At 41.2% G+C, this 25,330-nt stretch overlaps 7 protein-coding genes and 1 pseudogene across 8 annotated transcripts; 2 read left to right on the top strand and 6 right to left on the bottom strand.

Moving 5' to 3' along the window:
* Positions 1-1,110: 1,110 nt before the first annotated feature.
* On the top strand, positions 1,111-2,663 carry LOC108614326 (carboxypeptidase B1). Its single transcript, XM_018008401.2, has 3 exons — positions 1,111-1,271; positions 1,349-2,239; positions 2,316-2,663. Exons 1-3 carry the CDS (start codon positions 1,201-1,203, stop codon positions 2,611-2,613), a joined length of 1,260 nt encoding a protein of 419 aa, XP_017863890.1. The 5' UTR covers positions 1,111-1,200; the 3' UTR covers positions 2,614-2,663.
* Positions 2,664-3,122: 459 nt separating this feature from the next.
* Positions 3,123-4,665, bottom strand: LOC108614328 (carboxypeptidase B1-like). Its single transcript, XM_018008402.2, has 3 exons — positions 4,524-4,665; positions 3,574-4,464; positions 3,123-3,515 (listed from the first exon to the last, which is right to left on the bottom strand). The coding sequence occupies exons 1-3, from the start codon at positions 4,595-4,597 to the stop codon at positions 3,209-3,211; spliced, it is 1,272 nt and encodes a 423-aa protein (XP_017863891.2). The 5' UTR covers positions 4,598-4,665; the 3' UTR covers positions 3,123-3,208.
* Positions 4,666-4,767: 102 nt separating this feature from the next.
* On the bottom strand, positions 4,768-6,356 carry LOC108614329 (carboxypeptidase B1-like). Its single transcript, XM_018008403.2, has 3 exons — positions 6,199-6,356; positions 5,262-6,152; positions 4,768-5,209 (listed from the first exon to the last, which is right to left on the bottom strand). Exons 1-3 carry the CDS (start codon positions 6,273-6,275, stop codon positions 4,882-4,884), a joined length of 1,296 nt encoding a protein of 431 aa, XP_017863892.2. The 5' UTR covers positions 6,276-6,356; the 3' UTR covers positions 4,768-4,881.
* A 339-nt stretch (positions 6,357-6,695) lies between these two features.
* Positions 6,696-8,230, bottom strand: LOC108614325 (carboxypeptidase B1-like). Its single transcript, XM_018008400.2, has 3 exons — positions 8,076-8,230; positions 7,113-8,015; positions 6,696-7,053 (listed from the first exon to the last, which is right to left on the bottom strand). The coding sequence occupies exons 1-3, from the start codon at positions 8,144-8,146 to the stop codon at positions 6,756-6,758; spliced, it is 1,272 nt and encodes a 423-aa protein (XP_017863889.1). The 5' UTR covers positions 8,147-8,230; the 3' UTR covers positions 6,696-6,755.
* Positions 8,231-8,695: 465 nt separating this feature from the next.
* On the bottom strand, positions 8,696-10,149 carry LOC108612245 (carboxypeptidase B1-like; annotated as a pseudogene). The gene is made up of 3 exons (XR_016269585.1): positions 9,998-10,149; positions 9,098-9,951; positions 8,696-9,045 (listed from the first exon to the last, which is right to left on the bottom strand). The product of XR_016269585.1 is annotated as a carboxypeptidase B1-like (transcript).
* Positions 10,150-10,786: 637 nt separating this feature from the next.
* On the bottom strand, positions 10,787-12,378 carry LOC149269044 (carboxypeptidase B1). Its single transcript, XM_089466349.1, has 2 exons — positions 11,360-12,378; positions 10,787-11,143 (listed from the first exon to the last, which is right to left on the bottom strand). The coding sequence occupies exons 1-2, from the start codon at positions 12,340-12,342 to the stop codon at positions 10,816-10,818; spliced, it is 1,311 nt and encodes a 436-aa protein (XP_089322475.1). The 5' UTR covers positions 12,343-12,378; the 3' UTR covers positions 10,787-10,815.
* A 201-nt stretch (positions 12,379-12,579) lies between these two features.
* LOC108612244 (carboxypeptidase B) lies at positions 12,580-18,516 on the bottom strand. Its single transcript, XM_018005120.2, has 5 exons — positions 17,401-18,516; positions 13,592-14,255; positions 13,411-13,521; positions 13,177-13,331; positions 12,580-13,006 (listed from the first exon to the last, which is right to left on the bottom strand). The coding sequence occupies exons 1-5, from the start codon at positions 17,514-17,516 to the stop codon at positions 12,715-12,717; spliced, it is 1,338 nt and encodes a 445-aa protein (XP_017860609.1). The 5' UTR covers positions 17,517-18,516; the 3' UTR covers positions 12,580-12,714.
* A 1,900-nt stretch (positions 18,517-20,416) lies between these two features.
* LOC108613578 (uncharacterized) lies at positions 20,417-22,927 on the top strand. Its single transcript, XM_018007124.2, has 2 exons — positions 20,417-20,540; positions 20,605-22,927. The coding sequence occupies exons 1-2, from the start codon at positions 20,538-20,540 to the stop codon at positions 22,756-22,758; spliced, it is 2,157 nt and encodes a 718-aa protein (XP_017862613.1). The 5' UTR covers positions 20,417-20,537; the 3' UTR covers positions 22,759-22,927.
* The last annotated feature ends 2,403 nt before the right edge of the window (positions 22,928-25,330 follow it).

The following is a 25,330-nucleotide window of genomic DNA, read 5'->3' as shown; positions in this document are numbered from 1 at the left end:
AAACAGAAGACGTGTGACATTCAGATTTTTACCGATTTTTATCAGAAATGCAGTCAATAAATTGCCAAAGGCTTATTACAAATATTTTAGCGCTGAGTGGGAAAACTTGAGATGGATTGGAGGCAAGAACAAAGCAAGCATATGAAAGTATGAATAGCTCAAATCAAGGCAAATATAAACTGTTATCTACAGCAAAAAGAAGTGAATGTTAATGCTTCTATATAAGAATTGAATACAGATGTCTGGCAGAGAGTAGCTTGAAGACAATGAACATAATTCGAACAGTTTATATAAAGAGCGAACAAGTTATATGTATAGAAGTAGGCATAACACATGCCTACAGGATTTAGTAACTACTGAAGTCAAGTACAGTTGATTCTTTTGGTTCATTACTTATTAGAAAATCAAGTTCTATGTAATCTATAAAGCCAACCTATAACTGTACTCATAAACATAGTAATGCAACTTAAATATGATACAATAAAATTTTCAGAATAAGCATAGTTTCTTAATATTCTATAAATAAAAAAATATATCCACAACAAAAAAGTAAAGTAAATATTTTATAAATAATATAAATAAATTACATTTTAATACTATCATTAAATAATTTTAAAAATAATATGTTTATCAGTATTGCTGTGCCCGCTGCTATTTTTATGAATACAACTGCTAAATCACAATTTATATAAGGGGAGACTAAGTTATATGTATAAAACTAGTCATAGCACAAGCCTACAGAGTTTACTAATCAAGCATTAAGCCTCTTTTTACCGTCGTAAGGCCCCCATCTAAAACCAAAATATAAGTTCGGCCTCTATAACTCCACATTCCCTCTCTCATTCGCAGTTCAACAAATTGCATCACTTTGTTTGGTTGGCCCATGCTATTGGTTGTTATCAATGAACTTGGAGTGATTATCGAATGTCATCTAGCGTCTGTATACTATAAATTATGAGAGATTTTCCAATGAAATTTAGTCGAGCATTTGACACAATACACAACCAGAGCATTCGATAAGACTGATAAGATTTTCATTCTGATCGTGTTTTGGCTCTGGCTACTATTTTCTACCCATCGCAGGCGTTGTGCATACGTCAAGTGTTCCGCACATCGACTGCCACTATATAAAGAGAACAGCTGAAGCATTTCACTTTAATAGACGCTTTGAGCCGGAACGGAACGGAGCACAAAAAAAAAATGTTTGTTAAAACTTGCCTGCTGCTGCTGGTGTGCGGCGTCGCTGCGCTGTCTGCGCAAAGCTATGATGGGTGAGTGCTTGGGGGGCGTGGCTGGTTGGCAAAGAATGCATCAGCTAATGCACAATTAACTTTGTAACTCTCAACAGCTACAAGATCTATGACATCTATGCACGCAACAACTTCGAGAAGCAGCTGCTGCTGCGTCTGGCCAACAATGTGGACTACGACTTCTTCGATATGCCGCGTGCCCTGGATGTGGCTACGCGTGTGATGGTGCAGCCCAAGGATCAGGAATCGTTTGAGGAGCTGCTGCGACGCTTCGCTGTCAACTTCATGGTGATCGACAACAACGTGGGCAACACGCTGCAGCAGCAGCAGCTGGAGAACCAGCGCCAGCGCCTGATGGCCCAGCGTGACACGAAGCGCAGTATCAGTTTCACTGCCTTCCATCGTCATGACGAGATCAATGCTTACCTGGACGAGCTGGCCAAGGCCTATCCCAGCCGCGTCACGGTCAAAACGGCTGGCAAATCGTACGAGAATCGCGACCTAAAGACCATCACCATCAGCAACGGCGACGGCAAGAGCGGCAAGAATGTGATCTTCCTGGATGCTGGCATACATGCACGCGAATGGATTGCCCCGGCCGGTGCGCTCTACGTCATCTATCAGCTGGTGGAGAACTTTGTGGCCAATGCTGATCTGCTGAAGAACTACGATTGGGTCATTCTGCCCGTGGTGAATCCCGATGGCTATGAATACACCCACACCAGCTCGCGCATGTGGCGCAAGACCCGCAAGCCAGTGAGCTCCGCTTGCTCTGGCACCGACGGCAATCGCAACTTTGACTTCCATTGGGGCGAGGTGGGCGCCTCCAGCTTCTCGTGCGCCGACACATACAAGGGCACAACGGCCTTCTCCGAGCCAGAGACGCAGCTCGTGCGCGACCTGCTGCTCAGCCTGCAGGGCCGTGGCAAGTTCTACCTGACGCTCCACTCGTATGGCAACTACTTGCTCTATCCATGGGGCTGGACATCGTGAGTGCATTGAATACAACAAGAAGCTCCAACTCTTAGTTGACTATTTCCGTTTCTCTTTGTTGTTTTTGTTTAGTGACCTGCCCGCCGACTGGCGCGCCCATGATGAGGTGGCTCAAGCTGGCGCCGCGGCCATCAAGGCCTCCACGGGCACCAAATACACTGTGGGCAGCTCGACGAATGTGCTCTATGCCGCTGCCGGTGGCAGCGATGATTATGCCTTTGGCGTTGCCAAGTTCCCCGTTTCCGTGACCATGGAACTGCCCGCCGGCGGCACTGGCTTCGATCCATCCACGGATCAGATACTGCCCTTCGTCACCGAGACCTGGACGGGCATTCGTGCCATGGCCGAGAAGGTCATTCAGAAGTATTAAGGCCTAAATACAGCAAATAAAACCAATGCTATTTTATATACGACAAACAACGTGTGTATGTGTCTGTGTCTGTGTGTGTGTGTGTGTGTGTGTGTGTGTGTGTGTGTGTGTGTATGTGCTTGAAGTTCCATTTCAATTGTTGATAAGTGCCACCCATGGAGTATGGCATCATTGAAACTGCGACTGCTCCAGCAGTGACATACTTGCCACATTGGCCCGAACGCCTGCTGTGCGTTGCGTGCTTACATTTTCAGCTATCGTCGCCAATTAACTGGGCTTATTCAAGTGTTGCTTTAAGCACCTTGCACAATTAACTAAAGCAATATATACGTATATATATATATATATATATATATATATATATATATATATATATATATATATATATATATATATATATATATATATGTATAAAAATAATTGCATTCGCTCAGCTTCTATTATCGCTAAGCATTCCACTGGCCTTATAGCTATATGCAAACCCAACCATTAACATATCTCGCTGTCCCTTTCTTGGTACACTTAAAATTTAAAGCAAAAGTAAATATAAAATCCATAGAATATTAGCAGAAAACAAAAATGGTTCAAAAATGCCTCAATTGAGTGGATACTTCTCGATCACCTTGCGAGCCATTGCCACAATACCCACCCAGGTCTCTTTGACCAGCCCATCGATATCCGCAGCTGGGGGATTGAAATAGTTATCGCCGCCAGCGGGCAGTTCCATGGTAAATGATATGGGGAACCCAGCATTGAAGGCATAATCATCGCTAGCACCGGCAGCTGGATACAGCAATTGGGTGGAGCAGCCCACCTGGTAAACGGTGCCAGTTGCCGCTTTAATGGCATCCGCGCCAGCTCGACCAACCTCATCCAAATCCTGCCAAGTATCTGGCAATTGGCTGCAAAGCAAACAGCGATTTAGTTACGAGAGCAATTCATGGGCACACGTCAACCTACTCCATGTAACCCCAGGGATAGAGAATATATCTTCCGTAAGAATGCACCGACAAATACATTTTGCCACGATCCGCCAAACCCTGTATTAAATCACGCACGACTATTGCCTCCGGCTCCGAGTAAGCCCTTGGACCCGCATAGGCTTCCTCGCAGGGATTCGATGAAGCACCCGTTTCATTGTAGTGAAAATCAAAATTACGATTCAAATCTGTGCCAATGCATTTCGCGCTGCTGGGCTGACGGGTCTTGCGCCATAAACGCGCATCCGCCGCAAGCTGTGTATACTCATAGCCATCCGCATTGACTACGGGTAGAATGACCCAGTCGTAGTCCTGCAATAGCTGAGAGTGTACACTGTAGTTGTTGACCAGTTTCCCAATAGCATAAACCACTGCAGCCGGTGATATCCATTCACGTGCATGGAAGCCACCGTCCACGAGTATGATATTCTTGTTAGCCCGTCCGTCTCCATTGGTGATCCGAATCGTCTTTAGCCAACGGCCCTCAAAGGACCTGCCCACCGTCTTGACCTCAACTCGTGTGGGATTCTGCTTAGCCAGGTCCTCAATAAACCGATTGATCTCAGCATGTGAGTAATACCGCTCTGTGCCGAGCTTTCCTTGGTAGGGGTACATACGGCGTAGAAGACTATTCGTAATGAATTCTGTGAGCAACGTTAGGCCCACATTATGGTTAACAATGGTATAGCTCATATTGTGTATTTTAAGCAAATGTAGAAAGTCCGCCTGCGCTTTGGGATGTACCATCATACGTTCAGGTGAACCACTAATGGAATACAGCTCAAAGAACGACTCATTTCTGCTCAGCTCTGACAAGTCTAAGCCATCGCCAATTGTTTGATTTGTTGTAGCCAGCTCATAGATCTTAAAGCTGAAAATAAAAGCATTGCTTTGTTATATATTCTAAAGAGTTTATAGTCAAGCGCTTACCCATCGTATAGGCCACACTCGACGTGGCTTAGCGCTATGCAAAGGCAGCAAACAAAGAACCACAAAATTTTCATCTGAACACAGTGCCTACTTAGTAAAAACTAAAAATTTGTAAAACTAATCAATTCTAACTGAAAGGTTATCAGCAGAGAGAAACATAGAGTAAGAGAACGAGGCGAAGTCTGATTGGAATCTATTATATTGAGCAGATGGAAGAGATCGCTCTCATTTTTAATCAGAAAACTTAGAGAATCAACACACATACTATTTACTTGAACTGTTTAGAATCGTAATACAATTGAATTCATATTGATGATGATGATGGAGATTATATATACTTTAAAAAATCTGTGGCACCCTACATTCTCATCGAATTGTTCCCACTGAATGGATACATTTTAACCACCTTCTGAGCCATTGCCACAATACCCACCCAGGTCTCCTTGACTAACCTATCGATATCCGCAGGTGGAGGATCGAAATAATTATCACCGCCAGCGGGCAGTTCCATGGTGAATGATATAGGAAAACCAGCATTGAAAGCATAATCATCGCTAGCACCGGCAGCTGGATACAGCAACTGGGTGGAACAGCCCACCTGGTAAACGGTACCAGTAGCCGCTTTAATGGCATCTCTACCAGCACGTCCAACCTCATCCAGATCCTTCCAGGTGTCTGGGAGTAAGCTGGGAAGTCAAAATTTCAATTGATTACTCTTAATTATTTTTAGCTACTCACTCGATATAGCCCCAGGGGTAGAGTATGTAACTTCCAAAGGAATGCACTGTTAAATACATTTTGCCACGATCCGCCAGACTGTGTATCAGATCACGCACCACAATTGTCTCTGGCTCAGAGAAAGGCTTTGGTCCCGCATAGTTTCTCTCACAGGGATTCAGGGAAGTACCAGCTTCATTCCAGTGAAAATCAAAATTACGATTGGGATCAATGCCAATGCAGTGTCTGCTGCTTGGTTGACGAGTCTTACGCCACACACGCGTATTCGGAGATTTTTGTGAATACTCATAACCATCCGGATTTACTACGGGTAGAATAATCCAGTCGTAATCCTGCAAAAGCTGAGCATGCGCCTCGTAGTTGTTGACCAATTCGTTGATGCCATACACCACTGCAGCCGGTGAGATCCATTCACGTGCATGGAAGCCACCGTCCACGAGTATAACATTCTTGTTAGCCCGTCCGTCTCCATTGGTGATCCGAATCGTCTTTAGCCAACGGCCCTCAAAGGACTTGCCGACCGTCTTGACCTCAACTCGTGTGGGATTCTGCTTAGCCAGGTCCTCAATAAATTGATTGATCTCAGCATGTGAGTAATACCGCTCTGTGCCCAGCTTTCCTTGGTAAGGGTACAAATTGCGTAACTTTTGATTCATTTCAAAATCACTTTGGAGCCATAAGCCGACATCATTATGAACAATTTTATAGTTCATCGTATTGGCATCGAGCAGATTCAAGAAATCTGGTTGTGCATCGGGATGCACCAGGATATGAGCAGCTACTCCATTTCTGGAGAAGACTTCGTAGTAAGAATTATTATTTGCCAGAGTCGAATAGTCCAAGCCCCATCCAGCGGTCCGATCCATCATGGAGACCTCATACATCTTAAAGCTGTTCTACGATTAGTTAGGCATTCACTTTACAGGCAAACACTCACCCATCATACAAAGTACCCTTGGCAAAGCTTAGCGCTATAGCATAAGAGTACACAGCGACCCATAAAATCAACTTCATGTTTACAGCTTGTACAATTTTTAAGAACTGAACCCCCTTATAAATACCCAACACCCCAGCTGGATTTCCAATTAGAAACGTAATGCATTTTCACATTTAGAAACATTTAAAATTATCCACAAATTGGTTGTCAAATTAATGAACTATTGGTATCAACTAAAGAACATAAATAACACTAACATAATTATTGGGCTGATTACACAGAGTCGTAATGAGCTGCAAGCTAAGTTAGAATCGCATAGTAGGACGCTATTTGAAACCTATTTTTAAACCCTAGGCTGAAAATGGAAAATCATGTTTATATTTCGTATATTTTTGGAGCTAGTGTCTCTATGGAGTATAAGCGCAGATCACCGAAAAATTCCTTGTCGGTTGCCCTCGTCTAGAGCTTTTTAGCTTGTATGAAAAAGTACTCTAATCTAATCTTATCTCCACCTTCGATTTATTCAAACATGTTTGACTAGAGCTATCGGATTATATTTAGTACTTTTCAATAACCTTTTCGGCCATGGCACGAATGCCAATCCATGTCTCCGTTACGAACTCGTCAATTTTGCTGGCAGGAGGATCAAATCCTGTTATGCCACCTCCAGACAACTCCATGGTAATGGAAATATTGAAGCCAGCATAGAAGGCATAATCATCGCTAGCACCAGCAGCTATATATAGCACATTGGTAGAGCTGCCCACCGCGTAATCAGTTCCAGTCGCTTCCTTTATGGCATCACCGCCAGCACGAGCCACATCGTCAAGATCCTGCCAAGTTTCAGGCAATTCTCTGCGAAATATAGATTTATTTAGTCATGCAATCGAAATTAATGTTAGCCAATGACGTACGAAGTCCATCCCCATGGATAGAGTAAGTAGTTGCCATAGGAGTGAATTGTCAAATACATAATGCCTCGATCCGCATACGTGTGCAATATATCACGCACCACCTGCGTCTCTGGCTCCGAGAAAGGCTGCGGCCCAGCAAATGTATCAGAGCAGGGATTCGATGAAGCGCCCTCCTCATTCCAGTGAAAGTCAAAGTTACGATTGGGATCAGCACCATAGCAGGTCTGGCCCAGAAGCTTATACGGCTGCCGAGTTTTACGGAATAAACGAGCTAGGGTTCCTGTCTGCGTATACTCATAGCCATCTGGATTAACCACCGGTAGAACGATCCAGTCATAGTCCTTGAGCAGTTCGGCATTCTCATCGAACTTCTCTACCAACTGTTCAATGACATACAGTACAGCTGCTGGAGATATCCATTCACGTGCATGGAAGCCACCATCCATGAAGATGACCTTCTTGTTGGCCCGACGATCGCCATTAGTTATTGTAATAGTTTTCAGCTCACGCTTTTCATATGACCATCCAACAGTCTTGAGAAACACACGGGTCGGAAAACGATCTGCCAAGTCATTGATATAGTTGGTGATCTCCTCGTGTGTGTAATAGCGGTCCGTGCTGAGGCGGCCCTTGCCCGAGATGGGCGACAGACGTCGCTGCACTTGTCGCTGGGCAAACTCCTCGGCAATGGTGGCACCCAAATTTTCATTGATTAGACTGTGACTCAACTGGTGCTCCGAGAGCAATTTCTCGAAGCTTTCCAACTGATCGGGACTCACAATAACTCGTGACGATTGTCCCAGCAAACGACGTAGATTGAGGAAGTCGTAGCCCTGTTGGCTCAGCTTGTACAGCAGCTCCCCCTGCTCAGCATTGGCCGCTCTGAGCTCATAGATACGATAGCTGCAGGCAATCGGATGTCAGTCAAGAATATTAAACATTATATATCCTTCATGGACTCACCCATCGTAGTCATATTCGGCAGCAACCAGTGCCAAGCCAAGCAGCAGCGACAAAACACCCAAACGCGACATAGCTCAACTCAATAATGGACACACGTGTCGCAAGCAGCTCACTTAAATAGCCAAGTTAAATCTTATCTAACTCCAAATTATAGTTAATTGATTAGAGTATTTCGTGTAAAACCCATACTATTAGATTAGATTTGGATTAGACTCCCATTATATTTCTTTCTTATCGTCTGCAAAACCAGGGAAAATCTTCTCTGAATAAGACTTTAATGGCCTTGCTAGACATGATGATCTACTCTTTGTGCTGATTCTAAAGATTAACTACGGTTTTTTAACTTTTCGGATTTATAGACTACTCAAAATCTTATCTAATCTAATCCAAACTGTTTGAAGAATTTAAAATCATTCTATAAGAAAATCAAGCTTAAAATTTTACCAACTAATATGTGAGAACTATTCAATATATGTTGATCATATCATTATCCCTTAAGTAGCACAAAAGTTAATCGAAACGTTTTGCTTATAGCAATACAAAGAATTAGCGCGAATGCCTATCCATTTCATTCTTATTAAGTTTTTTCCGCTAGACACCCAGGCTCAAAAATCAAATACTTTGTAATAATTTTGCTTTCCTTAAATTTTATTGCTCAAAAGTTTAATTAAGTGGATATTTTTCAACCACCTTTTGAGCCATTGCCACAATGCCCACCCAGGTCTCTTTGACTAGCCTATCGATATCCGTAGGTGGAGGATCGAAATAATTATCACCGCCAGCGGGCAGTTCCATGGTGAATGATATAGGAAAACCAGCATTGAAAGCGTAATCATCGCTAGCACCGGCAGCTGGATACAGCAACTGGGTGGAACAGCCCACCTGGTAAACGGTGCCTGTAGCCGCTTTAATGGCATCTCCACCAGCGCGTCCAACCTCATCCAGATCCTCCCAGGTGTCTGGGAGTAAGCTGTGAAGTCAAAATTTTAATTAATTACTCTTAATTATTTTTAGCTACTCACTCGATATAGCCCCAGGGGTAGAGTATGTAATTTCCATAGGAATGCACTGTTAAATACATTTTGCCACGATCCGCCAGACTGTGTATCAGATCACGCACCACAATTGCTTCCGGTTCAGAGAAAGCCCTTGGTCCCGCATAGGTTTGGGAGCACGGATCCGAGGAGGCACCAGTTTCATTCCAGTGAAAATCAAAATTGCGATTAGGATCGATGCCGATGCAATCTGCACTGCTTGGCTGACGAGTCTTACGCCGCCATCGGCATTGACTACGGGTAGAATGACCCAATCGTAGTCTTGCAATAGCTGGGCATGCGCCTCGTAGTTGTTGACCAATTCGTTGATGCCATACACCACTGCAGCCGGTGAGATCCATTCACGTGCATGGAAGCCACCGTCCACGAGTATAACATTCTTGTTAGCCCGTCCGTCTCCATTGGTGATTCGAATCGTCTTTAGCCAACGGCCCTCAAAGGACTTGCCCACCGTCTTGACCTCAACTCGTGTGGGATTCTGCTTAGCCAGGTCCTCAATAAACTGATTGATCTCAGCATGTGAGTAATACCGCTCTGTGCCCAGCTTTCCTTGGTAAGGGTACAAATTGCGTAACTTTTGATTCATTTCAAAATCACGTTTGAGCCATAAACCGACATCATTATGAACTATTTTATAGTTCATCGTATTGGCATCGAGCAGATTCAAGAAATCTGGTTGTGCATCGGGATGCACCAGGATATGAGCAGCTACTCCATTTCTGGAGACGACTTCATAGTATGAATTATTATTTGCCAGAGTCGAATAGTCCAAGCCCTGTCCAGCGGACCGATCCATCATAGATACCTCGTACATCTTAAAGCTGTTCTACGATTAGTTAGGCATCCACTTTACAGGCAAACACTCACCCATCATAGAAATTACCCTTGGCATAGCTTAGAGCTATACCATAAGACCACACAACGAACAATAAAATATATTTCATGCTTACAGCTTGTCGACTTATTAACAACTGAACTGCCTTATACAATAGCCAAGCTTGATTTCCAATCAGAAACGGTATTAATAGAGCGCAACCTAAAAGTTAAGAGACACACTAAAAATTATCAACAAATTGGTTGTAAAATCAATGAAAACATCGATAGGCATTTATTGGTCCCTCTGATATGTGTTAAAAACTTAAAGAAATAAAACGAGAGATAGTGAAATTGAGAGAGCTATACACACATATGTGTTAAAAACTTAAAGGAATAAAACGAGAGATAGTGAAATTGAGAGAGCTATACACACATACCAAACTGATAGTATATCTAACTAAAGAACGTTCATAATAGTAATAGTAGTAGATTATATGCTCTTGTGTTTCTGATAGTAATGCAATTATAATGATTATTGCTGGACATGTTTGTCTCATTGAAGCATGTTTGAAAAAGTGGAGAATAGTCATGAAGGCCTATAAATCAGTGCAGGAAACATTCCCAGTCACATTGGCTTTACCATCTTATTGATAAAACTGTAAAATTCGCGGAAGTACATCTGCATACGGCTATATAAGGCCTCTTGTCAATGAGGTACCAAAAACCTATAAAGGGTGCACGACAAAAATATTACCAACCGACTGCATCCAAGTAGTGATTCAGATCCCTGGAACTTACACCATATATAAAACTCCATTAAAATAATAAATAAGTTAACAATTTTAAATTCTCTAGAAAAATAATTTTTATTAATTAACATTTGTTTGCGCCTCGTTTTGGTAGAGTTTGATAACCTCCAGGGCCATGGCACGCACACCCACCCAACTTTCGGTCACAATGCCCTCGATGTGCGATACCCAGGGATCGAAGCCCATAAATCCGCCAGCAGGCAATTCCATGGTAATGGCCACACTTACATTGGCCACGCCCACAGCATAGTCTGTGGAATCACCAGAGGTCGCGTACATCAAATGGTAGCCGCTGCCATAACTGTAAATGCCATTCGTTGCATAAAGGATTGCCATGGCACCCGCATCAGCTACCTGCATCATTTCATCAAAATTTGGTGGCAAAGAGCTGAAAAAGGTAAAGCCATTAGAAGAGTTTACTTATCTATATATCGATGATTGAGTAATGAAAAATAACAATGAAATAAATGATAAGAGTATGCAGCCCAATGGAAATGAGTCAATATTGAATTTGTTTCTTTGAAATTCAGCCAACGTAAATATATTACGACACATGCTTTATCTACATAATTTTTCAGTAACTTTTCATGGACTCTCTGCTCACCTTGTGTGGCCCCAGGGCAGCAGGAAGTAGTTGCCATACGAGTGCAGTGAAAGGTAAAAGGTCAAACGGTCGCTATAGTGCAGCAGTATATCGCGTACCACCTGCGACTCGGGCTGATCGAAGGCGTGCTCGCCCTGGTAGGTTTCGTTCGAAGGATCCGGCGAAGCGCCGTCCTCGAGGCCCCACATATAGCCGAAATTGCGATTCAGATCGGTGCCAATGTTCTCGGGATCCCAGGTGGGTTTGCGAGTCTTGCGCCAATAGCGCGAGTCCGTGTGACTGAACTCATATCCATCCGCATTGACCACCGGCATAATCACCCAGTCGTAGTCCTTGAGCAGATCCGCATTCTCCGCATAGTTATCTAACAGCTGTTGAATGATATACAGAGCGAAGGAGGGTGCAATCCATTCGCGAGCGTGCATCGCAGCATCGATGAAGATCACCGGCTTATTCGCTCGTCCGTCACCATTCGTGATGGTCAGCACCTTCAATGGGCGACGCTCGTAGCTCCAGCCGAAGTGCTTGACCAGTGCACGTTGCGGATACCGTTGGGGTAGACTGTCCAGATACTCATTGATTTCGGCATGGGTATAAAATGCGCCCAGGACATCGATCAGAGGCAGCGTGAAGCGCGCCTTGTTGCGTTGATTGTCCTCACGTTGTGCCTTCACCAACAGAGACAAATCATCTGAGAGCAATTGATGCTCTATCCGATGTGCCTTCAATTGCTTGAGCAAACTTTCCGCTTGGTTCGGCGCCACCAGCACTCGCAATCCTTTGTCATTGTAGCTGCGCAGTGATCCCAGCAAATCCCAATCGGGCTGCTCCTGCGCCCACTTACGAATCAGCTGCAGCTGGTTATCGTCATGAGGCTGCAGCTCGTATACCTTATAATCCTTGTAATCCTGCCAGGCCAATATACAGTCGAACCGCAGCAGCAGCCCCAGCAGGACCCAACCCAAGAGAGCGTACGATGTCATTTGTGTAAAGTTCCAGCAAGACTATGCCCCAAAAATGTCAGATACCCATGCCATAGCCCAGCCACTTATCAGCTAATTGGAGCTAATGCCGATGATTAGACTTGGATTACGATACCAATAATTTAATTTTATCATTTGGACTGCAGACGCTTCCGTTTATGGCTGGCGATAAAACAAATATTATTAAGCTGGATCGTTCAGGGCTTCAAGTCATAGCGAACCGGTTCAATAAGTGAACAAAGTATTGTTTTTTTTTTTCTTTTTCTGTTTGTTTATCTTTAATGCCTAATAACGACGATAATAATTAGCTTAATTAACAATTATAAATTCAATTGGCTAAATGCTAAAGATGTTCAGTGGGGACCGCACAACTTAATACAGGCTAACGTGCCGAATGAACTCGATAAAGCCGGCAAATGTCTCCTTGCAGACGTGGATGATGTCAAAGGGGGACACATGGAACTCCTCACCGGGTAGCTCAAGCGTGTAGGACAAGGGTATGCCCAGACTGCCATAGGCAAAGTCATCCAGACTGCCAGAAGCCTCATAGAGTATGGAGGCTGAGGTGCCGACGGTATAGCGGGTGCCGCGATATCTGCCGATTTGGTTGGCGGCTCTCAGCGCCACCGAGCGCAATGTGGCCACAGTGGGTGGCACAGTGTTTCTATATGAGAGAGAGAGAGAGAGAGAGAGAGTGAGATATATAGGCAACAAATTGTTGGTGTGAAACTGTTTACAATTGGATACAGAGAGAGTGCAGCAGGCAGGGGAAATATTTGGGTTTTAATTGCTTTTGGCAATTAATTGAAAAAGTAAATTGAATTTCTTACACACCTCGCATAGCCGTAGGGATAAAAAATGAATTTGCCGAATGAGTGAACATCCAGGCTGAGCTTCACACGATGACGATTGAATTCCAAATAGCGCACCACAGCCGCCGTTTCCGGCTCCGAGTTGGGCGAGGTGCCCGAATAGACCTCCGAGCAGTGCTATTTGTATATATAATAAAAGTGGAAATTGTGCTATGAATGAAGGTCAAAGTCAAGTGCAGAATGGAAGGTCGCTTACATTCTGGCTGGCGCCCTGATAGTTCCAGTGGTTGCCAAAGTTGCGATTAATATCGACGCCGGTGCACGAGAGGCCAGCATAGCGATGACGATTCTTGCGCCAAAAGCGATCCTACAGATTCAATAAGATCAGATAAATAAGGTGAGTCAGTCAAACATCTACAACTCTTTAGGCTAGTTACCGTAGTATGTGTATATTCATAGCCATCGGGATTCACGAGTGGCACCAGGAACACCTCCACATCGTTTAGCACACGCTGAAAGGCACGCAGATTGGTGAGCAGCTCATAGGCCAAATACAGAACCGTCTGGGTCGTGATCCACTCCCGGCCATGTGTAGCTGCCTGTATGTAGGCGACGCGACGCGGACGCACACGCTGGTTGAGGGAAATCGATAGAGCCGCGATATGACGACCCTCGCTGGAGCGACCCAGGGACTCGTAGCGACAGTATAGGGGATAGCGTGCGGCCAGGTTGCTCATGAAGTTGAGGATCTCGTGATAGCGCGGGAATCTCGAAAAGAAGCTGCGCGCCTGACGACGCTTGCGACTGTGCGGCCGATCGGACTCACAATCTCCGGGCTGGCATTCCTCGTACTCATCCTCTTTAGCATAGGTGCTGTTGCCCTCCAGCGATGCCATCAGATCCATCAGTGGCTGTGTCTGATACTGCACGTCCAGCTGCAGCAGGCGCGACTCGAGCTGCGGCTTATGGCTGGGACCCACCGTCAGGACGGACATGTTCCGTGTCAACAGCCAAAAATCGACTTCCGTATCGTTTGTCTGAAGATCGACCATATACTGAAAGGCGCTCTCATCGCCATGCTGCACCGTGTACTTGGTATAGCTAATGGAAGTTATGAATGAACAAAATTAATATTTGCAGAGAATAATTATGATAATAATAGTAGTACATTAATTATAAATAATTGTGACTAGACTGAAGAATGCTTGGTATTCTGCTATCTGCATTTAATGGGTCATATATCATTTTCATATTCATATGAATTCATCTTTTACTTTTTATAATATAATGATAGTATCCAACTAGTTGATACTCGGTCTAAAAAAGAAACACAATATGAATTGGTCATGTTTTCAGCTTAGAAGAACGCATCGAAAAATATGGAATGAGCAATACGGATACGAAGTAGACTCATAGAGATCTCATCATACCCATTTGTAGATACAGATACAGTAGCTATATTAATATCATATCATATAACAAATTTGTCGTAAAAGCTCTATAAATATATGTCAATCAAATATTTAACAGAATTTGAAATATTTATACATACTATAAAAATCATTTCCTACTGGGTAATTCCAATTACCTGCAATTATATCTCATTTATGGCTGAATAGGAAATCCAATTAAAATTTCAGAAAAAACCCTAAACACATACGAATCTCTTGGTCTAATTGGATAACAAAATTAATTTGTGGCGCCCAAAAATGAGTTGTTGATTCACAAATTTATGCAGAATGAGCTCGTTCTCGTTGTCGTCGCCTGGCCAATTGGCGTTTTGCCACCTCGCATGAATTTGTGGCCAATTTATCATTTCGAAAAATTCCACAACAAGATGAAGCAACAAGCTGACTGGCCCACAAAATATTGAATATCTATGCATATTCATCATATGCAGCCGCAGCTAAACAAAAAAGAAGCAGATAAAGACGAAGGCGTAGGTGGTGGCGGAGGCGGGGACGGGGGCGGAGGCTGCGGCGCAGCAGGTAGCAAAACAGAAGACAAAGATGCGGCTAATCACGTGTGGCAGTCGACGGACGGCATACAATGAATGATATATAATTAAATTAAACGCCCGCCAACAATGCTATACGCCGGCAATACATGCATACATATACATATACATATGTATCTGAGCGAAAGCGAGGGCAAAATGTGGTCAAAGGCAGAGACATAGCCAATTGGGTATACATGACTTGCACATAGCCCATAGACATTGTCTTCAAAGACCGCGTTTTGTTCAATCTGAGCCACAAAATCGATAATTATCGATTATTGTATTAATATTGGTGTCATAATAGAGAATGATTAGTAGAGATGGCTTCCATAACTCGATTATCTTTGGGATTTAAGTACACTACAGATAATACCCTGTAATTGATACACAATAGAGCTCTAAAATTCATTTACTAAAAGTGCTATCAAAGCATAGCCTATAAATATAGCACTGTAGAGGCATTAGAATATTGATGCCTTAGCAAAAACCTTTTTTAATATCGATATTTAATATCGATATTTGTCGATTGTTGAAATTTGAGCATTGAACTTTCAACAACTTAAAACCCATATACCCTCTCTGGCTCATCAATGCATCTAAAGTGGATTACAAACACTGCGGGAGCTACTAACTAATTTTTCATTTTTACATAAAAAAAAACTGTTTTTGATTGGATGAAATATCGTTTATAATTTTATTGTTGTAATTTTCCTTAAATTATAAGCAAATGATGCTCTATTGTTGACTGCTGATTGTGACCTTGTCAAAATCATATCGATGCATATATTAAGCATCTATTTCTAAAAATTTCAATTTCAAACGTTTCGTGCTGCACCAACAACATTAAAAATAATAATAATAAATAAATAAAAGACATAAGCAACGGAAGGAAGCAAACGTTTTGCGTGCTAATTAAATATCAAGTTGAATGTTTTTTTTTTTCGTTTCGCCTTTGCTTTTGTTTGTTTTCATTTTCATTTTCATTTTGATTTGCAGCACGAACAGCAGCAGCATCACAGCTTCAGCTGTTTGCATGCATCGCGTATACGCCCCGTGCGCCCCGCATCAACTCTGTGAAGCTGTGAAGTGGCTTAAAACATATTTTAGCAAACATTTGCACAGCGATCGCATTTGGCATTTGCATGACACATTTGCTCTTGTCATCGTCGAGTCGTCAATGGAACCGACTTTTTGTCATGGGCGTGGCCATTTTAGGGTTTGCTTTGTCAACTTGCTTCGAGCTGGACAGCGCTTAGTCCAAGCTCTAATGTTAATGACTGCGTTTAATCGCTGGCATTGACACTCAATAGTGTTAACACTTACATTTAGCTATATTCAAATCTATGTATATACATTTTTTTATAAATAAATATAAATATATATTTATTTTTTTATTTAAACTTTTTCTATAGCCAAACAGTTGACATTTGAATAACTTTTCGGTTATCTAGGCTAATATGTAAAAAAATAGTTACAAGCTTTAGATATGCCTTTTAACTTAGTTTGTTATTAACTTAACCATTATTTGCAGCTCTGTCTTGAGCCAACGTTGCCTAAATTTGAATTTTAATGATTAAGAAAACGCCATAGATTGTTTTATTATATTTTTGCAGACCGGCTTTTAATTTTTGTATTATTTTTTAATAATCTAATCTTTGAGAAAGTCCTAACATTTTTAAAAATTAAAAAAAAAAAAAAAAAAAAAAAAAAAATTAACAAGCGACGAATTGTAACAACAATTAACAACAAAAACATCATAACAAGTTCATTTTATTTTATTGTAAAGTTTTCAGATTGAACTATACTATAAAAATATATGATTTTTATATATAGTTATACAAAGTCTAGATGTCAAATCTAAGTTATATTAATTCTAGCTGAAATCACGCCTAAAGCATAAAATCTCAGCTAAAATCTCAGAAACTATTAAACCCTTTGCAGCCCCGCTGATTCCATACAAACAAAATACCCATAGCTCGATTCAATATTTTGCATTTCATAAAAAAAAATAGCTCTTTTATGAAGTAAAAGTCTAAACCAGTTTAACGACTAGCCGGCACTCAAAATTAAAATTATTAAAATAAAAAAAAAATAAAAAAAGAATAAATAAATTAAGTGAGCTGCTTGATTAATGAGCATGAGAAATTTGCGAAAGAAAAAAAAAAATTATATAAAAATATATATTATATATATGTGATATATGTAGATATATGTATACTGTTTATTTGTAACTATTGTGTTAATTACCCTTCATAGCCGGCCAGATTGTTGAAGCTGCTGCTACTGCTGCTGCTGCTGCTGTCGATGGAGCACGTCAAGACGGCGAGGCAGAGCCACAGGCTGCACACGATTTTATAAAACATTGTGCACTTAAGCAATTGGCCACAGCAGCTGTTTGGTTGTTTGCTTTTGTTTTATTGTGAATTTTCTTTCTATTTGCTTATGCGCAATTATGTATTAAAATATGCAGCTGTGCGCTGATTGAGGCATGAATGCCTTTGCCTATTTGCTTAAACACTGTATATGTAATAATTGAATAAATATTATATCTTCTTTAGCTAGTTGCACTTGAGAAACTTATGTAATAGTCGCACACTGAGAAACTAAACTGAATTCAAGTTGAATTTTAAATTGAAGCCGAACGCGATCCGTTTCGTATGCTTCATCTCCAAAGACTGTTGAGCGCTCAGCGGCGTGGCTCAGAAAGAAGACGTTGCTAAAGCCACACACAAAACCCGAAAAAAATGTTTTCGTATCGTTTATATGTCTGATTTTTGTTGCTGTTGTTGTTTTGTTTTTTTTTTTTTTTTTTTTAGAAAAGTGAGTGTCAAGGTCAGTTGTCCAGTTCAGTTCACTTTGTTGGTCCAAACAGCAGCAGCAGCGCCGAAGACTCCAAAGATGTTTGTAAACGCGTCACGAGACAAAATACGGAAAGGGTTTTTTTTTTGTGATTTTCGGATTATTTATTTATTACTTTTTCAATAGGTTGCGCGGCACGCGTCGCCGTTTCTTATTGGATGCCAATTAGAATCTGCTTGGTTCTTTGGCCAATTTTAATTGAGTTTTGCATAATTTATGCCACAGTTGCTAAGAAGTTCGAATTAATGTGATTTGGGTTTTGTTTCTGTTTTTTTATTATATTTTTAAATGAAGCCTAATGTATTTTTTATTTTCTTTAAAATTGCTGTTGAAACAAGTTTGGACAATTTTGATCACTTTTTGTTGTTATCTGCGCACAATTGATTTTTTTTTTTTTTTTTGGTCTAGTTCGGTTTTTGATCTTTGCATCCGTGTGGTGCGGGTCTTGAAACGATTCTGAAGCCGTTACTTGTTTATTTACTGGTTTTTATAGAGGAACTTGAACCATGCTTATATACAAATAGATATAGATATGTATATATATAGATTTCTTGTGTGTATTGTGCTCTGGGCAAACTTTGCGCTTTGTCTTCCTAATGTCACGGTCTGACATGAAGACAGAGAGCCGTTGGCCATACCATGAACGGCATATGGCCGATTCCTGTTCTAAGCGAATTGAAAGGTTTTTTTAAGATGCGCAGACAATTCTGTTCGCTGAACTAAATGCGAGCAGTGAGCAAGGTCAATTTGGTAATCTAGCCGGAAGCTAAATATTATTAATACCGACTTGTGGCCACTCAAAAATAACAGATACTTGCGCTTCATTACAGTTAGCTGCCGATGAGCTATGAATAATAAAAAAAAAAACAACAACAACAACAACAAGAAACGAGCGTGGTTCGAGTTCATTAAAACCTAAAGTGTGTCGGGCATTTGCCCAGCATCAGGGCTAACAGAAGCCATTCACAAAGTTAACGAATGCCACTTGAACAAAATTGAAGAAGATATTCATTTGGATGATGAGAAGCTCTACGCATTGGATTCCATTTATGCAGATGTCTCTAATGTATTGAAATATATTTTCGAATTGCTTTTGTGCGTAATTATGACACTCGCTTCTGTCGCTTCTGGCACTTCCGCTTGATCGGTTATAATTTCATTTGATCTTCGATCGCAGCGCTGAGTGGCAGACATCGAGTCACTCGTTCTGCAATCTCTTAACAAATATGAATGGTTCAAAAACTTTAAAACTCACATTTCCGGTGCGATGCTAAAACTTAAATTTGCATTTTAGATTTTTTTCGAGCATCTAAGACGCTTTAGTGGCTGCGATCGCCCGTCTATCTGGCTTAATTTGTAGACACGTTTTGAGGTTCTAAATCATTTTCAACAACTTTAATGGATTCTAAGTCTGAAGCTCAGGGCATTCAACTTTCACGGCACGAAATAAAAGCCCCTAGAAACACAATTATTATTTGATAATCCCATTATCTAACCAACCCATATAGATTCAAATCGCATATCAGTCAAGGCATGCTAGAAACGAGTTTTCATCTATACCCTATGCAAATCGAAGAGAGTTGGGGTATTAATATTAAAAAGCAAAATGCACTTATATGCAAGTTTTTAATTTAAATTTATAAACATAATATATGTATGAGACGATCACAAATTTTTCAGAATTAGAAAGCGAAAAGCATAAGCGAAATTGAGAGAAGTGAAATAACATTTGCTTATGCAAAGACAGCATATCTTGCAGTCTAATACTTTTTGTCTGCCAATTTCGTCTTGTTGATGTCTTTTGCAACGCCCCGATAACCAAACAAAAGCCACGACCTTAACCATGAAAATAATATTTATGTACTCGCAGAATATTTCAATACAATGTCTTTATAGAGAAACAAGTTTGTTTTATTTATGATAGGCAGAAGATATCTCCGATATATAATAATTAGTCATTAGAGAGACTTCTATAGTCTATAGACTATTGACTATATTACTGGATTTAATTGTAAAATACTCTTGTATGACAGTGTGTCATTCTCTATGTCTTTCTCTTTCTTTCTGTTTATGTTTCTCTCTTAAAAATGAAAGTGAGCAAGAAATTGGTCAGAAACTCGTTCTTCTTACCTTGCCCTTTTCGATGTCTCTCAGGCTTCTCTCTATTTCTCTTTCTAAATGTTTCTCAAACTTTGTCACCCTCTCTCCCTTCGGCTCTCTCTCTCCCTCTCTTTCTCCCTTTCTCTGTATCTCTCTCTCGTTTGTCTCCCTCTATATCGATTCGCCTCTATCTCTTTCTACCGCTTCTTATATCTCTTTCATTCTCCAAATATTTAGGGCATAGTTCCCTTTTACATTTTCTACATACTCCAGTAGCACATCTCGGCAATTAGAGCCGAAGGCATGCAAATCGAATTTATTCCAGAGTGTTCATCGACTCCATCGAATGCTCTCCAACATTCGAGTCAGTTTGACCGAGTCCCTTGAAGCTGCCGCATCGAGAAGCGCAAGAAACAAGCCAAACAATGGTGAGTGCACAGGAATACCTAGACTGAAATAGAATAGTATATAATATTCGATTTGCATATGCAGTTATGGGTGACGTCGCTGCAGCTCTTCTTGCTGCTCTTATCAGCGCCACGGCAGTTGGTCGCTTTGAGATATTACGACTATGAAGACGTTGGTTTTTATGGGGCACGTGGCACAAATGCGGAATGTGACGCCCACATGGTGATTAAGAGCTGGATCAATGAGCAGATTCTGACGAATGCAAAGCTAACCAGTTTCAACCTAAACTTGGGCAAGATGCTGGAGGTCATAAATAGCACGAATCCTAATCAGGCCGGAGAGGAGCATTGCTGTTTCTACGAGAATCAAACGATGAATATTATATTCGCAGACCTAGCGAATCTGTCGGCCACCAGCGATACGCCCAATGTCAGCCCACTTGAAGCAACTGGCGATCTGGGCAAAGATCTGGACATCATTTTGGATCAAATGAAAGCAATATCATCGAAGAAAATGAAAACTTGTTGCGAGCAATTGGCAGAAAATCTGAAAGCAGTCGAAGCTGATTTGTTGAACAAACTGGAGGAGCTACGCAAGAAAACGGAGCAACAGCACGAAGATGTCAACAGCCAAGCAAATGAGCTAAAGCAAAAGCAAACCGATCTAGAGAATCAATTGAAGAATGTCACGAATCGCATCGAACAGCTGGAGAAGCAGCAGAGCGTCAACAAAGAGGAGGCGGCTAAATGTTGTAAGGAGTTGAACGACAAAGTGAATGAATTGAAGAAGCAGCTAGAGCAAGCCAAAGCTGAGGCTAGCCAGAAAGCCAAACAGCTGGAGAAGGACATCAACGATCTAAATCAGAAGCAACAGGAGCATGCGAATAAGTTGAATATTCTACAAAAAGAAACCGAGAAACAAATGACAATTATTTCTCAAACTACGCAAGTTTGCATTGATAACTGTGGAAATGGAACAGGTGGAAGCGGGAGTGGAATTGGAGGTGGAACTGGAAATGGAACTGGAAATGGAACTGGACATGGAACTGGAAATGGAACTGGAACTGGAAGTGGAAGTGGAAGTGGGTCAACTGACATTGAAGCATTACTGAACAGAATCAAGGAACTGGAGAAAATGATTGCTAATCTGATCGATAAGTTCAATCAATTCTCCAATATATCAATCACTATAGCAAATTGTTCGAAAATCGAGTCTGAACTAAACCAAATCCTTAATATACTCAATCAACTGGGGAATCAAACGGCAGTAGCTCCAGGAAACAACAGTTGTCCCTCTCTGGTGGAATTGCAGACAGAAATTGAAAAGGCCAAGCAGTGCTGCAAGAAAATCGACGAATTGTCCCAGAAACTGGATAACATGATGAAACAAATTGAGGAATTAAATAATAAGTACACAAATCATGTGACACAGCTAGAAACGAGCTTAAGTCAAGTGCAAGAAAAGCTCGATAATACTTTGGCACAATTGCAGAATATGTCCATAGCAACACAAACATGCCCTAACGGCAATGGAACCGCTGGAACCCAGACCTTGGCCGATCGCATTAAAGATCTACAGAATCAGCTTAACTCGCTGAAAAACATTCTGAGCATAACCCAAATAAATCTCAATAATAATGAAGCAAAGCTCATCCAGGTTGAAAAAACTCTCCAGGAAAAATGGAGAGAATTTCAAAAGATAAATGCGGATCACCTGAGGAATGCGACCGAATTCAAGGAGCAGATGGAGAAACGATTGAATGAACTGCAGCTCCTATTGAGCAACAATTCAAGTAAGCCCGATCAAGACCTAATTGAGCGCATTATTAAGTTGGAAAAGCTACATGAAGAAATGCGAGTGGATTTAGAGAGGATAGTTAAGCTGCAAGAGATAATTTCAGGTCTGGAAAATCAGCTTCAAGCGGCGCTGCAAAAGCTGATAGACAACGAAGCAAAGTTTAAAGAATGTGCCTTGAGATGCTCAAAGTTGGATGAGCTGAATGATCTGATCGATCGCTTGGAAGACGTAGAGAAGCTTGTTTTAAGTACGACAGGTCGGCCAACAACAACAACCACCACCACTACCACCACCACCACCACCACTAAAGCAAAGACCAGACCAAGCACTCGCAAATTCATTAACTACTACCCGCCCACTAAATATACTGGGGCTATCAGCATATTAGGCAGTGTTGACGATCCCATATTTATATATGAGCGACAAAAACGGCAAGTATAATCGGGAAACATACGCGAGAAGTATAAGTATATTATGCTGAAAAATGTTCTTCTAAAACCATTCTAATAATCGAATTTTTCCATCGGAAATTCTTTAGTCATATTATCATATATATGATATTTTTAACCTATTGATCGAATTATATAAAAATTTGCACACGCTTAACAGATGTATATAAGCCTTACTGTATTTGGTTAGTGATGGGGTGTAACAACTATTTTTACCGTGACCGTAAGACAGTATAGTAACCTTTCTTTCAGCCACGACTATAAATGTTCTATAACAGAGACGACTCATTTATTTTTGCCACGACTGTAAATGTGCGCCACAATAATTAAGATAGGTTAACTGAGAGAGATTGCTAGGCTTTCATTTTGACATGGCTATAAGCATTAACAAATAGCACAGCATACTCGTTTATTTATGCCGTGACTGTACGGCGTCAACGGGTTTAATGAAACAGAATACAAACTATGCTTTGGTAATGGCAATCCGCTGATGCCTCATCGAAATGGCGTGTTCGGTGGGTGTAACTATTATTTTTGCCTTGACTGTAACTCTTAACATAGATTAGGCAACGAACATAATTAAGAGAATCACGCCCATGCCATGTCTGTAGCTGTTAACCCAGACTATGGCAGTAGGTTAACGAAGGCATCGGAACACCTTGACTACCTGTCCAATTTGAGCAAAGTTAAATTGCCTTGCCAAACACCAAGGACATAAATATGCAGGCAAAGTGAACTATTTTCCGACAAATCCTTGATGTTGTTGTTATTGTTATTGTTTGTTGTTGCTGCAGGCTGACAATGTTCGTTTCGTTGAAGTTATTTTCACATAATTGCTGGAATTTCGTTAATTTGTAGCCAATTTTATTTCGTCATCAAATGCCCTAATAGAACCCACACAGACATGGCTCAAAGGGATTCCAAAGGACATTTGGTTATACTGGAGCTCAGGCAGACTCTTTTCGTATTTGCCATTCCGAAACGCAAAACTTGTAGCCCTTTTATTTTCGCCAACATGCTAATGACATAATGTGCATACTTCAGAAACGCCCCCTAACAGGAGCGAGCGACCTGTCTGGTTCCTTGCGTGTCTCCGGCAAGTAGAACCAACAACAAAAATTGAAAATGAAAAAAAAAAAACATTCGGAAAACAAGGGAATAATTTTAGTTTATTAAGGTGAGTGATGGACTAATAGATAACCTAAAAAAATATATCAAATATATTAATATATGGGATCTACATATAAAGCCCACTTTAATTTACTCTCAATCAAAAATAAAATCTTTCCATTTTCCCATGATTCTAAATACAGGTTACAGGGTATCGCTTAGCGACGCTTTTCTTATGCAGCTGCCAGACGTAAATATATGGCAGTCACTGTGTCAGGAAGTTGACTAAAAGACCGTTAAATGAAAATCAACACGAACCTTGTTTTCTGTATAAATCAACTGGTTGCGTCGCAAACGATGTTTCCTCTAAATGCATTCAATGAATATATATGTGTGTGTATGTATATTGAATGGAGTATATACACATGTTCCGACTCCGCGTAGTTTTTGACATTTGCGTTGACGTTTGTCGGCCAACCAGCTACACTGTCCAACCTAATATTAGAATATACGGTTAAGACGAGAAAGCCGTAAAGAAAGTATATGTATACACAATGCAGATGCCTTCTTCTAGTAGTGAACTTGAAGTGAATAGTGAAAAGACATAAAAGTAAAGAAAAGTAGAAATACTTGCTAAAAGGAACTTGTGTATATTCAAAATTTCCAGCCTCTAGCTGTTGAGGTCAACGAGATTACCAAGTTCATACGGATGGGATGATGGAGAAAGGTACATGACTAGATCTATACTTGTCCTGATCAAGAAGATTCAAGAAAATTCTGCATATATAACTATATAGCTTCATAGATCAAGTTATATATAGGAAATTTCGAAAGTTAGCTACAACAGTCTGCATATAACCGGATATTCGGATATTCGCAACTCTACAGTTATTCTGCATTTTGAATTTTTCAGGTAATTTCTCATGTAGTCCAGTGTTATTTAGAGGCAATCTGGAAAATGATTTTTGTAGGCAGAAATGCTTTAATTCGCATTCGCTAGGCTCGATCCATGGGGCATATGCTGCTGCTACGTTGCTCCGTTTCCGGAACGACACGCCAGTTGTGGAGCTGTAGGCCTTGTTTATTTGCATAGCTCGTGCCTGCGCTTTTGGCCACCCACTTACCATCTATCTCTCTCTCACTCTCGCTCTCACTCTCGCTCTTGCTCTGTCTCTGTCGCTATGTTGTCTGACATTTAGCATATTTGCGTTTCTGTGGCAGCGACTGCCAAATGCAGGCAGGATATACAAGCAGGATATACAAATCCAATTCCGCATTACAACAACAAACTCTGCCGTGCCCAACTTATTAAACGTTGTCGCTGCTCCAATTTAGCAAACGCCCACGATATGGATGTGGATGTGGATGTGGATGTGGCTGTGGATGTGGCACTATTCCCAGTGCATCGTTTGATAAAAACTCTGGCTGGCAGTCCGTTAGGGTCACACAATGGC

This window comes from Drosophila arizonae, chromosome 4 (assembly GCF_054131065.1).
Source record: "Drosophila arizonae isolate 15081-1271.41 chromosome 4, UAZ_ARI_1.0, whole genome shotgun sequence".
Lineage (NCBI taxonomy): Eukaryota > Metazoa > Arthropoda > Insecta > Diptera > Drosophilidae > Drosophila > Drosophila arizonae.
This window is presented reverse-complemented; position numbering and strand designations above follow the sequence as displayed.

Bases quoted from the DNA above. Each gene is read 5' to 3' on its own strand.
- LOC108614326 (XM_018008401.2), top strand. From the start codon at position 1,201: ATGTTTGTTAAAACTTGCCTGCTGCTGCTGGTGTGCGGCGTCGCTGCG. The intron at 1,272-1,348 runs GTGAGTGCTTGG...AACTCTCAACAG, and splicing joins TCTGCGCAAAGCTATGATGG to CTACAAGATCTATGACATCT. The intron at 2,240-2,315 runs GTGAGTGCATTG...GTTTTTGTTTAG, and splicing joins TATCCATGGGGCTGGACATC to TGACCTGCCCGCCGACTGGC.
- LOC108614328 (XM_018008402.2), bottom strand. From the start codon at position 4,597: ATGAAAATTTTGTGGTTCTTTGTTTGCTGCCTTTGCATAGCGCTAAGC. The intron at 4,465-4,523 runs GTAAGCGCTTGA...TTTTATTTTCAG, and splicing joins GAGTGTGGCCTATACGATGG to CTTTAAGATCTATGAGCTGG. The intron at 3,516-3,573 runs GTAGGTTGACGT...TTTGCTTTGCAG, and splicing joins TATCCCTGGGGTTACATGGA to CCAATTGCCAGATACTTGGC.
- LOC108614329 (XM_018008403.2), bottom strand. From the start codon at position 6,275: ATGAAGTTGATTTTATGGGTCGCTGTGTACTCTTATGCTATAGCGCTA. The intron at 6,153-6,198 runs GTGAGTGTTTGC...ATCGTAGAACAG, and splicing joins AAGGGTACTTTGTATGATGG to CTTTAAGATGTATGAGGTCT. The intron at 5,210-5,261 runs GTGAGTAGCTAA...TTGACTTCCCAG, and splicing joins TACCCCTGGGGCTATATCGA to CTTACTCCCAGACACCTGGA.
- LOC108614325 (XM_018008400.2), bottom strand. From the start codon at position 8,146: ATGTCGCGTTTGGGTGTTTTGTCGCTGCTGCTTGGCTTGGCACTGGTT. The intron at 8,016-8,075 runs GTGAGTCCATGA...GATTGCCTGCAG, and splicing joins GCCGAATATGACTACGATGG to CTATCGTATCTATGAGCTCA. The intron at 7,054-7,112 runs GTACGTCATTGG...TATATTTCGCAG, and splicing joins TATCCATGGGGATGGACTTC to AGAATTGCCTGAAACTTGGC.
- LOC149269044 (XM_089466349.1), bottom strand. From the start codon at position 12,342: ATGACATCGTACGCTCTCTTGGGTTGGGTCCTGCTGGGGCTGCTGCTG. The intron at 11,144-11,359 runs GTGAGCAGAGAG...TACCTTTTTCAG, and splicing joins CTGCCCTGGGGCCACACAAG to CTCTTTGCCACCAAATTTTG.
- LOC108612244 (XM_018005120.2), bottom strand. From the start codon at position 17,516: ATGTTTTATAAAATCGTGTGCAGCCTGTGGCTCTGCCTCGCCGTCTTG. The intron at 14,256-17,400 runs GTAATTAACACA...AACTTCCATTAG, and splicing joins AATCTGGCCGGCTATGAAGG to CTATACCAAGTACACGGTGC. The intron at 13,007-13,176 runs GTGTGTAAGAAA...TCTCTCATATAG, and splicing joins TATCCCTACGGCTATGCGAG to AAACACTGTGCCACCCACTG.